Raw genomic sequence first — 12,491 nt, forward strand, 5'->3', positions numbered from 1 at the left:
GGAAAGGCTGGCACGGAGCACAGACCAGAATCTGGGTTGTGCCCATGTTGCCAGCCAGCGACCCCTCCATGAGGCACAGACAGTGTGCTGCTCTGGCCACTCCCCTGGCGGGGTGCTAGGCTCTGGAGGAACTCCCCAGGAATCAAGAATTCTTGTCTGACATAGATTTTTAGTTGGGCCGGGTGAGGGTAGGCGCCTTCCCTTCTTTTCAGTCAGTGATCAGATTTCTTGTGAAATTTCTGCCAAGGGCTGAAATCCGGGATTAACACATGAACCCCCCATGGGCAGTGCAGCCACTAGCACCTGGGCGCTCTGGCCAAACAACTGTCCAGTGGGCAAGGGAAGAGGTAGAAGCCTTTGAGGCACCAGGGGGTCATTGCCATTGGTCACCCTGCCCCTGACCAAGGCCCCCAAGGGCTTGTGTAAAACCAGGGTCTTTTTTTTTTTTTTTTTTTTTTGCGAGTCAGGGTCTCGCTATGTTGCCCAGGCTGGAGTGCAGTGGCTATTCACAGGCGCGATCCCACTACTGATCAGCACGGGAGTTTTGACCTGCTCCGTTTCCGACCTGGGCCGGTTCACCCCTCCTTAGGCAACCTGGTGGTCCCCCGCTCCCGGGAGGTCACCATATTGATGCCGAACTTAGTGCGGACACCCGATCGGCATAGCGCACTGCAGCCCAGAACTCCTGGACTCAAGTGATCCTCCTGCCTCTGCCTCCCAAGTAGCTGGGACTACAGGCGCGCGCCACCACGCCCGGCTAGGGTCTTCATCGCTCATGACAGGACTCAGCACTGGCAAGTGAGGCCTCACTTCCACCTGTTCCTCCACCAGGCAGCATCCTGCACTAACCCGGGAAACATCTTGTGGGGTGCTCCTGTGTGCACTGAGGGCATTAGTCAGCCCCACTGCTGGTGAGCAGGAGGATCAGAAGTTCAAATGTGGACTCACCACCTATTAGCAGTATGCCCCGCAAGGGAACCTGCCCTTTAGCTTACTTCCGGTCTGTAAAGCAGAGACACCATGAGCGACTGCAGCGGGGTCGTGAGGATTAACTCACACTTAAACTGAAGACTGAAAGAGCACACAGCAGTGTAACTCACTGAACGTCCCCTCCCCTTGTCCCAGTCTCTCCACAGGTGAAATCTCACTGCCTCACTTGGAGGATACTGGGACATCTCAAAGAAGAGCCAGGCCAGGCGTGAGCCCAGCCTGCTCCCCAGGACAGCCTGAGACACCACCAAGCTGCACACCTTCTAGGGGAGCCCCAAACCACCTCGAGGCTGAGGACACATACAGGCCTCCAGGTCACCAGTTCACTGTCACAGGGGTCGGGAGCCCTCCCTCAGAAGCCTCAGCCCGCCACTGAATTGCTGTTGATGAGGCAGCAGGCGACCACTTGGTTGTAGGTGTTTAATGTGTGCCATTCACACTGGGCACTGCACAGAACTGGCATCAGCCCCAGAGAACACCCCGCCACCCCCACACAAAGGAGGACTGGGGATGATCATTCACAGCCAGGGAAGGTAGAGCTGTGCACCGCGGTGGTGAGAGAGGAGCCCACTTCTCTGAGGGGGTGAACAGGGACAATATGCTTACACCCATGGGATGCTAACTTTTTTGGGGGGGAGGGGAGGTGATTGGGCCAGGCCCCTGCTCAGTTGAAGCAGGTTACATCTCCTTGGTGAGCCTTGGCGCAACTGAGGGAGCCAGGACGCAGGAGGCAGAGTCCTTTTTGCTTCCTTCAGCTTTCCAGCTCACGTCAGGCAGGGAAAACCAGAGCCGCCCCTTCCCCATGACGGGCGAGCTCCAAGTCAGCCAGAAGTGTGCTCCAGTGGCCAGAAGTGTGCTCCAGTGGCCAGAAGTGTGTTCCAGTGGCCTGCCCTTCAGGTCAGGGAAGACCCAGGTGGCTGCAGCCAAGCTGCCCTGTCTTCACCGCTGAATCACCAGCTGCCCTTCGAGGGGCCGCTGTCCCTTCTGGGGTCCCACCTGTTCAGGGGGAAGAAGGCTGGATTTCCCTTTCTTTTGTCCTCACCTACATGGCACACACTGAGGCTGCCAGCAGGCGAGGGGAAAGGGACACAAGTGACACGGTCAGCCTAACAATTTTTCCATAAGGTGTAAGCAAAAGACTATGACAGAACCCTCCTCCATGGTGGCTCTGCAAGGCAACTTCGCCTCCCTGCTGGCTGAGTCATTCAAGCTCAAGTCCACAGGAACCAACAGTTCATCAGAAAGAACCAGAAGACACAGAAGTAGTAGAGCTGAAGGTCACCGGCTCTGGCACGTAAGAGATGAGAGGTTTTCGGTCACATACCCACTTCTCTGGCTCCTGGGGAGGAATGCCATGCCCCCACACCCATTCTAGGGGGGCTTCAATCCCACACTCTGGGCTGAAAACTGCCCCCCCAGGGTGGAAAGGCAACACCCTCTTGTTGAAGATATAAGGTCTGGAGAGGCCCCGACTTCCCTCCTCCAATCACCCTGAAGATAACAGCTGCCTCACAACAGCTCTTCTGAAGGCCCCAGACAACAATCCCTGAAGGGAGCGGGGTATCCCGCCATGTCTGACTGGGCTCCGAAGCCGTTAGCTATTGTACAAGGGGACCACCCTGGTGATATCCTGCCTGCAGATGGGGCACCTCTTGGGCTCAGGCAGGGCACGGTAGCACTCCGTGCAGGAGCAGATATGCCCACACTCCAGGAAGACGCAGGACCTGAAGCTGCTCAGGCACACCACACAGGCATTCTTCAGGGTCTCCCTGTCCTCAGGCTTGGCTTGGCTCAGGAGCTGGGCCTCGTGCTCCCGGAACTCCTCTTCCAACTGCTTGAGGCGCAGACGCTCTTGCCGCTGCAGGTACTGCTTTCGGAGGATAAAGAAGAGAGTGGCACAGGTGGCAAAGCCAAACACCAGTGTCAGGACCTTCCAGAGTCTGACGCTCGACTCCTGCCTCTGCAACAGGCTGTCAAAGTCCTGGCTGCTTAGGTAGTACTGCATGCCCTGCTTTGGGGGCTGCAGGCGGACCGAGTTGTTGTCCAGGACCAGCTCACCCACCCCTGTGAGGGTGGCCCCCACCTTTAGCATCTCCTCGGTCTCCTGGATGCCTTTGGGCCGCTCGCCGCTGATGTAGTGGCCGATGACATCGGTGAAGGACTGGATCGAGGGGTGGAACTTCTCGTACACCGTCTCAAGGCCCAGATCGAGCGAGTCCAGTGGCTTGAGCACGCGCACGGCCACGGCCACACCATCCTCGTGCGGCACCAGGTCAAAGGGCACGGTGTTGGTCCTCTGGTGAATGATTTTTGAACAGTCATTCCTACAACAGTAAGAGAACTCAAGATAAGACAAGAAACAGCAAAGTGCTCGCCCCTGCAGGGTTGGAGAGCACCCACGTGCTGGCCCAGGCCAGAATCCGAAGACCCGCAGCAGTCGCTATGACCATGCACCTCTTGACAGGGAAGCTCAGTTTTTTAGGTTTTCAGGCACTGTCACAGATAACCTCTGCTTATCTCCTTTGCCACCATAAAATAAATATTCAATTCCTCAAAAACTAAAAGCAGAACTACCAAGTGATCCAGCCCCCACTTTTGAAGAACACATCCAAAGAACCGAAACCAAGATCTCTAAGAGACAGAGATACCCCCGCTTTCTGCAAGTTCCAGTTTATAGAAGTTCAGACCTATGAAAGACCTACATCGGTACCTGCTTTGCTAACTTAAGAAATCCAAAGAGGATTTTCATTTTTACAACACAAGGCAACAAGCAGAAAGGGCACTCAACGTGTGTTTTGCAGCCAGTTGTTCTAGAGGCAGCAGCACCCCAAGCGGCGGAGAGGCTCCTGCCCTGGAACTCGACATAGGTCATCTCACCGGGCTCAGCTTCACCGCTGCACCTTGCAGACAACTATCTTTCTCACAAGACCCTCCACCAGCAAAAAAAGATTTAGACTCCCTGAAGGCTCAGAAAGGCTAGCAATTTTTATCAGTGATGTCTTTTGTAATTAAAAGGTGTACGCTCTTTTTTAAGAGACACTATGACACACCTAATAGGCTACAGTGTGACATAAACATCAATTTTATATGCACCCAGAAGAATTATTAGGACTCGCTTTATTCTGGCCATCTAGAAATAAACCTGCAATGTCACCAAGGTTTGTCACCAAGGTTTATACAGGCTTTATATTTCCGTGTTATCCCTGCTTTTATCATAACTTGGTATTATTTTAGGTTGTGTGTACTATTTGGTATGATTGAGTAGGTGATATTTTGGGTCTGGAAATACCCGGAGCGTTTTCCATGTTAATTAACGGTAACTGCTTCTTCACTTCACACCAGCTGGGCTGAGCACAGGTATCACGGGATGCGCTCCTCTCAGCGTGGGGAGACCTGTATCTACACACTCAGTCCCATTGCTGCCAAGTGTGGTTTGGTCCCACTCCCACAGCTAAGACAAGGAAGCAACCGAAGTGCCCACCGACAGATGAACGAATAAAGAAACTGTGATACAGCTACACCTATACCTGTAAATACAGACCATGGACTATTTCTCAGTCATAAAAAAGGAGTCCCTGCCACAGGGACCTAAGCCACTCACAGGCAACAGGGAATACCGCGTGATTCCATTTATAGGCGATATCTAAACAGTCAAAGAAACAGAAAGAATTGTGGTTTCCAGCAGGCATTGTGAGGAGAAGAAAACAGAAATTGCTGTTCAATGGGCATAAAGTTTCAACTATACATGACAAAAGAGCGATCTCAGGTGCAACTTGGTGCCTCTAGCTAACAGTTTTGGTTTGTTGTACTTAAAAATGTGTTCAAAGGGGAGCTCTCATATTAAGTGTTTTAACCATAATTTAAAATTTTGATTTTATAGATGTAAAAAATTCAAACAAAAACCCATTAAGGGGGCCTCCCTTGGTGGCACAGCAGTTGAGTGCTGGGTTGCGAAGCTGCCCGCAGCTTCTGCAGCACCGGTTCCAGCCCGCTGGCAAGGGTCCCACATGGTGCGCAGACCTCTCCTGCCACCCCGCTGCTCCCCTCAGCAGTGTATTTCGTCAGTCTGCCTGTTCTGCTCCCCACTCTGGCTCTGGTGAATTCTCTCACCCTCCCGCGCTTCTGACTGTACCCAGTGCTTGTATAAATAAATAAATAAATCTTTAAAAAAAATAAATAAATAAGGTTTATGGGGGAAATGGTACCCCCCCAATGGAAATGTAATGGTGCAAAATTATTTTATAAACACCAACATCTTTCATCCATGCCTTAAGTCAGTGAACTCAAACTTGAGAGGACACATGGATAGATTCCACCACCACCCCCCCACCCCTGGGAACTCTGTGGATGTTCTAGAGGTCAGCACGGAACCCAGGGATGCATCCAAATCAGAGCCCGGAGCACACCCCACCCCTGGCGGTGGAGGAAGGGTCCGTACCACAGGTGGGTCGTGCGGTTCCACACCATCTTGTGCTCCTGGAGCGTCAGCCGCTGAATCACCCCCTTGCAATTCTCCACGAACTGGCTGTTAAGAGTTTCTTTAACAGATCGAACAGCGCCTACAGAGAAACAAGTTCTTTTATTTCTGAGTAACTGTTCTGTTCTTCCCTTTGAGGTAATTTATATTTTTGGTTTGAGCTACTCTGATTAGTCAAAGGAAGGAATTGTTTTGCAGTTGCTCTGCCCAGCACTGTACGCAGATCACATCACCTCAGTTCCCAACAACCCAAAAGGTAGGGATTAGCTCAGGGGTGACCAACAAAGGTTCGGAAAGATGAGGTCATTTCCCTGAGAGCATAAGAGCAAATAATCCCAAAGTCCAAGTTCTGAACCACAGTCCCAAGGCTACTAAAGGCCCTTACCATCTGCCCAGGTCTTTAACAAACACTTGGAAGAAGGAAGTTATTTTTCATTTTACTGGGAAATAAATGTACCTTCAATCACAGCGTAAGGCACGCATTTTCCTGGAGCTTCTGAGAGAATACTCTTTAAGTCTTCACCCAAGTGGATTTTTTTAGCTCCCTGAAAGCAAACAACATATGAAACTGACTGCTGAATACTGACAAGCTCAATCAAATCTAAAGGGCATAAAGGAAAGACTACTGACTTTTTTTCACTGACAGAATAAGGAAATCAGGCAAGAAGGGGACTCCAGAGCATCCGATTCTATATCCCAGAAGTTTTAACATATCATCAGGCAGGGACAGCACCCCTCATCTGCAGAGCGGGTGGTAAGTGGGGTGATACGATCAGAAGGCCTGCAGTTAATCAAGCTTCAATGCATCTATTGTGACTCTGGATAACTTCAATGATCTGGTATCGGTTGCTAAAACTAGAAAGGACGGGGAAAACAACCTCACCAGTCTTTTGTGGATTAAATGAAACTTAAAGTACAAAAGAATGCAGCTCAAGGGTTGGCACATAGTAGAGATGCAATAAATATGCATTCCCATCAGTATGAGAGAAACACAGAGAAATTCTGTAGATGATTTCTGCTCAAAATAACATAAATACTAAGAGTTTCAACTCTTTTACAGACAGGACTGTTTTATCCTCATTTAGGAACAAAGTGGCACAGGTTTTAAGGTCATTCAAAATGGGTCCTGGGGAGTTCACTGCTTTGAAGACCCCCACATCTAACCAACCCCAATTTCTGACTTTTGGAGTGAGAGACGAAGTATGGGTTACACTTCTAGCCAGTCACTTCGGAGTAACTTAATGAGTTTGAGAACACCAGTGCAGCCAGGATCTCACTAGGGTGCCATGACATGACAAATTTAATTGCCTGGTAACTTGGTTCTTTCCAACAGATTCTGCAACTCCCCTCACAGCAGGGATTTCACATACTGGTTTCTAAGCTCCTGCTGAAAACAAGCTGGTGATAATGAAGTTAGTCATCAGGTTTAGGAATCTTTTAAATAAATGATAGATGGAGGTCTGTGATGTTATGAAGTTTCAGTCAAAACAAGTTCACCGGCATTTATTGTGCATCTGCTGTTTGCCAGAACCCAGAGGGACAGAAGGGCAAACAGTCTCCTGTCTGTGACCTAAAGAGGTGTATCTCCCATGAGCGAGTCACACATTCACAACAGAGAAATGTGGTCCATCAGGAAAAAGTCCCGCACTTGAAATCTAAACACAATGCAGGTTCCTGGCTGACAAGCCTTAAGACCTTTCCGCGGAGTCGCGTGTCCCGATTTGCAGTCTGGAGGTAACCGCCGTTTCACCTATCTCAAAAAATTACTCTGAAGAGAAAATTAAAATCAGGATGGAAATGTGTTGTGTCAGCTGGGAAGGACAACTCAAGAAACAGAGGTTATTTTTAAAATTACTGGAACATAAAAAAGGAAGCGAAGCAAGGAGCTGAGTGGGCAAAACCCAGCGTCTCCGCACCTTCTGTTCCCCGTACCCCCTCTTCCCCGGGACATCTGCGGGGGGGCCCCCATCCGCCGCCCGGTGACCCCCATCCGCTGCCGCTCAGCTGGGGTCACCTCCCTCCCCAGCATTCCGCTTCCGCTCCCGGCAGACTCCTCGTAGCTCCTCCCTCCCCGGGCCCCGCCGGCTGCTTTCCGGGCTCACAGTCTCCAGCTGCTCCCGAGTGGGCTGTCCTGCGGGCAAGGGCTTCCTCCGCCCGGGCCACGCCGGCCCCCGGGCCTGGGCCCAGCAGGCGTCCGGCTCGGACGTGGCGGGCGGGGGCGTGACGTCTAGACTTGCCGAGTAGCGGGCGGGGCTCCGGGTAAAAGGGGCCGCGCAGACGAGACCAGGAGGCTCGAATTCCGCCCCGGCTCCGGCACCGCCAGGCCTCGGCCGGCCTGCCTCCCCCTGGGGGGTCCCCGCCCGCGGAGTCGGGGGGCCGAGGGCCCGGCGGCCCCAGCACTGACCTTGAGCTCCTGGGCGACCTGGGCCTTCTGGCGGTACACGGAGTACAGCACGGCGGTCACCACCGAGCTGGTCCCCAGCAGGAGGAACTGGCCCAGCGACGGCCGCCCCCCGCTCTCCATGGCTGCGCCGCCTCAAGCTCCGCGGCCCCCGCCGACACCCCCGGCCGGGCCGCACCCCTGCTCGGCCTTCCCGGAAGCCGCCGCCCGCCGCCGGCGCCAGACCCGGAACCGGAAGCGGGGCGGGGCCCAGGCGGCCGGAAGGCGGGGTGGCCGGGGTGGTCCCCGCGCCCCGGGGGCCTTCGGGGCGACAGGTTTGGGGGAGCTGAGCGTTGCTCGTCGTTGCCTCGCCCTTTCCTGCCCCAGGAGCGGTGCGGCGGCCATTACCGAGCCGCCCGCGGGCTCTGCTCCCGGGCCTTCCCGGGGCCTGCGTGCCTCGTGGCTTGGCGTCTCCTCCATCAGGTGGGAGGAAAGAGAACGATGTATTGCAAGCCTCACAGACACTGCACATGCAGGCTTCAGGGCAAACTTGGATTTTATTCTACACCTTTACAGGTGAGGAAACGGAGGCCAGAGAGCTTAGGGAGTGGACTCAAAGCACAGTGCTGGGGCCTCCCTGGTGGCGCAAGGGGTTAAGGTGCAACCTATGAAGCTGCCTGCAGCCACTGCAGCACAGAGTTCGAGCCCCAGCCAGGGAGCTACTCACATGGTGCAGCAGGCCTCTCCTGTCTTGCCCGCTGCTCCCCTCAGCAGTGTGTTTCACTCAGTCTGCTGTTTTGTTCCCCACTCTGTCTTTGGTGACTTCTCTCGCCTCCCCACACCTCTGGCCTGTACCCCAGGCCTTGTATGCATAAATAAATAAATCTTTAAAAAAAAAAAGCGAGAGAGAGGAATTTCTGATTCCAGAGCCCTTAACCTCTGCTCCTGGAGGGAGGATTTTATCATTTAACCTGCCATCACCACATACAACAGCACAGTGTTTATTAACTCATCCTTACAGCTACCTTGCACTTGCAGAGTGCCTATTATGTGTCAGGTACCGCAACATCCCTCTTAACGATCACGATGCAGCAAAGAGCTGATGACATGAGGAAACTGACAGACACCACCTTGTGCCATCCCCACATCTCCCTACAAAGTAGCCAGGTGCTTCTCTTAGCCTCATTTTACAGATGAGGAAACTGAGGCTCAGTGAGATAAAGTTACAGTGTTTATCTAATTTCATCTTTCTCCAGAGTTTACGCACCAAACTTCGCTGACTTTAATTAGTTCACGTTTTTGGCCCTAAAAACAACTTAGCAACTGACTGTAGTCATTTCCCATCCTGAGCCACACACATTACTTTTACTCAAAGATTTAGTCACTGACAGTCCATTTGGGGAACTAGTCTGGAATCTGAGATTCCTGGTTCAGATTGGTTTTTATCAGTGGGAATCGTAGAGTAATCTAATTCCCTTGTATTCCAACCTTCTATGATCTCTGGGATTTTCCAACAACAGTTGCAGTCAACGATGCAGTGGATTCTTTTAGCCACAAGGAGGCGCCAAGAGCACAGAATGCAGAAGGCAAAAAGTGAGCCAGAGGACCTGGGGCCTGGAAAAGAGAAAGGAAAAGGGAGGTTCTGGAGATTTAAGGGGAACCCTAAGGAAATAAGTCTCAGGCTCCTTATTTGCCAGCAGACCCTGTGACCACCACCTGTCACCACCTTTACCCCACCGGGAGCCCCTTTAGTTATTAAACTCACATATTGGTGGCAAATTGTGGGAGACATGTTAGACGGTCTCCTTTTAATTATTTGTTTTCTTGGCTTACGAAACAGACAAGGAATTTGATGAATGTGGACAATTTTTGTTATTTTTCTCTGACCAGTTGAATCTGTTCAGTATCCTTTGTAGGTTAATATTGTAGTCTCTGATAAAAATAATGTGTACTACTAATACCAAAACCGAATAAGGACAACACAAAAAAGGAAAACTACAGGCCAATCTCCCTAATGAACACTGATGCAAAAATCCTCAATAAAATTTTAGCTATCAGAATCCAACAATGTATCCATAAGATAATTCACCACGACCAAGTTGGATTCATTCCAGGGACACAAGGATGGTTTAACATCCGAAAATCAATCAACGTTATCCAACACATCAACAAAAAGAAATATAAAAACCATATGATAATATCAATAGATGCTGAGAAAGCTTTCGACAAAGTGCAACACCCATTCATGATAAAAGCCCTTGAAATTCTTGGGATACAAGGAACATACCTCAACATCATAAAGGCCATCTATGACAAGCCAACAGCCAGTATCATTCTCAATGGTGAAAAGCTGAAAGCAATTCCATTAAGATCTGGAACAAGACAAGGATGTCCACTCTCACCACTGCTTTTCAATATAATACTGGAAGTCCTAGCCAGAGCAATAAGACAAGAGAAAGACATCCAAGGAATCCAAATAGGAAAAGAAGAAGTCAAACTATCACTATTTGCAGATGATATGATAATATACATAGAGAACCCCAAAATCTCCACAGAAAAACTAATTCAACTCATCAATCAATTCAATAAAGTGGCAGGATACAAAATCAACACGCAAAAGTCAGTAGCCTTCCTATACACAAACAACAAATCTGAAGAAGAAGAAATCAAAAAAACCATCCCTTTTATTATCGAAACAAAAAAAATCAAATATTTGGGAATAAATCTAACAAAAGAGGTAAAGGACCTATACAAAGAAAACTATAAAACACTGTTAAAAGAAATAGAAGAAGACACAAAGAAATGGAAAGACATCCCCTGCTCATGGATTGGAAGAATAAACATTATTAAAATGGCCATCCTACCAAAAGCAATATACAGATTCAATGCTATTCCAATCAAAATTTCAATGTCATTCTTCAAAGAAATAGAACAATTATTGATGAAATTCATATGGAATCACCAAAACCCCCGAATAGCCAAAGCTCTACTGAAAAAAAAAGAAGGAAATGGAGGCATCACACTCCCAGACTTCAAACTATACTACAAAGCCATAATCATCAAAACTGCATGGTATTGGAACAAGAACAGACATACAGACCAATGGAATCGAATAGAAAATCCAGAAATAAACCCACAGATTTATGGTCAACTAATCTTTGACAAAGGAGCAAAGACTATGCATTGGAGCAAAGAAAGTTTGTTCAATAAATGGTGCTGGGAAAACTGGGTCGCTACATGCAAAAGAATGAAGCTTGACCACTACCTCACACCATACACAAAAATCAACTCAAAATGGATTAAAGAACTAGACATAAGACCTGAAACCATAAAATACATAGAAGGAAATATAGGCGAAACACTACGGGATTTGCACATCAAAGACATCTTTACGGACACATCACCCAAAGCAGTGATAGTGAAGGCAAAGATAAACAGCTGGGACTACATCAAATTAAAGAGCTTCTGCACAGCAAAAGAGACAATAACAAAAACAAAGAGAAACCCCACCAACTGGGAGAACATTTTTGCACCCAACACTAATGATAAAGGACTGATCACAAAAATCTGCAAAGAGCTGATGAGACTCAACAACAACAAAGAAAATAATCCAGTCAAAAAATGGGCAGAAGAGCTAAAAAGAAACTTCTCTGAAGAGGAAATGCAAATGGCCAACAGGCATATGAAAAAATGTTCAACATCACTTGTCATCAGGGAAATGCAAATCAAAACTACCATGAGATACCATCTCACACCAGTGAGAATGGCACATATTAAAAAAACTAGCAACAACAAATGTTGGCGAGGGTGTGGAGAAAAAGGAACTCTCCTGCACTGTTGGTGGAAGTGCAAACTGGTCCAACCACTGTGGAGAGCTGTGTGGAGATTTCTGGACCTACTAAACATAGAGCTTCCATATGATCCAGCAATTCCACTCCTAGGTATTTACCCAAAGGACACAGAAACATCAATTCCAAAGAGCACCTGCACCCCTATGTTTATAGCAGCACTGTTTACAATAGCTAAGCTTTGGAAACAACCCAAATGCCCAAAAATAGATGACTGGATCAAGAAGATGTGGTACATATATACCATGGAATATTACTCAGCATTCAAAAAAGATAAACACATGCAATTTGCAGCAACATGGATGGCGCTGGAAGGGATCATGCTCAGCGAAATAAGGCAAAAAGAAAAAGAAAAATATCGGATGGTCTCACTCATAGCAGGAATCTAGAAAACTTAAATAAGGGATCAGGAAAATGAATATAAGAAAGTGAAAATCAAAATCAACAAAAAACTATGAACCAGAGACACTTTTTGGGGGGTGGGGGGCGGGAGGGGAAGGATTGGGGTCAGAATGGGGCATTTGCAATTGTATGGGGGAATATAAAAATAAAATTTATTATTAAAAAAAATAATAATGTGTACTGAAATCACAAGATAAACACATTAAAAATTCAACAAGAAAATAAAATTATGGCTGATGGCAAATGAGTAATACACACACATAAAGATCTAGAAATTCAGAGGAGGAAAACATTGCCAAAGGCTTCTATGGTTAAGGAGAAACAACAACAGTGAAATTTACTGAACACCTACTGCATGCATCTTGGACTTGAAGGGACTTCGGCACATCAGAGT

General features: G+C 48.8%; 1 protein-coding gene across 1 annotated transcript; it reads right to left on the bottom strand.

Annotated features, from left to right (window-relative positions):
* Window positions 1–455: 455 nt before the first annotated feature.
* On the bottom strand, window positions 456–8,029 carry MUL1 (mitochondrial E3 ubiquitin protein ligase 1). The gene is made up of 4 exons (XM_037499955.2): window positions 7,872–8,029; window positions 5,925–6,012; window positions 5,429–5,549; window positions 456–3,314 (listed from the first exon to the last, which is right to left on the bottom strand). Exons 1-4 carry the CDS (start codon window positions 7,989–7,991, stop codon window positions 2,585–2,587), a joined length of 1,059 nt encoding a protein of 352 aa, XP_037355852.1. The 5' UTR covers window positions 7,992–8,029; the 3' UTR covers window positions 456–2,584.
* Window positions 8,030–12,491: the final 4,462 nt, after the last annotated feature.

The sequence above is a fragment of the Talpa occidentalis genome, unplaced genomic scaffold, assembly GCF_014898055.3.
Source record: "Talpa occidentalis isolate TD23 unplaced genomic scaffold, MPIMG_talOcc4v2.1 talOcc4.9, whole genome shotgun sequence".
NCBI classification, from domain to species: domain Eukaryota; kingdom Metazoa; phylum Chordata; class Mammalia; order Eulipotyphla; family Talpidae; genus Talpa; species Talpa occidentalis.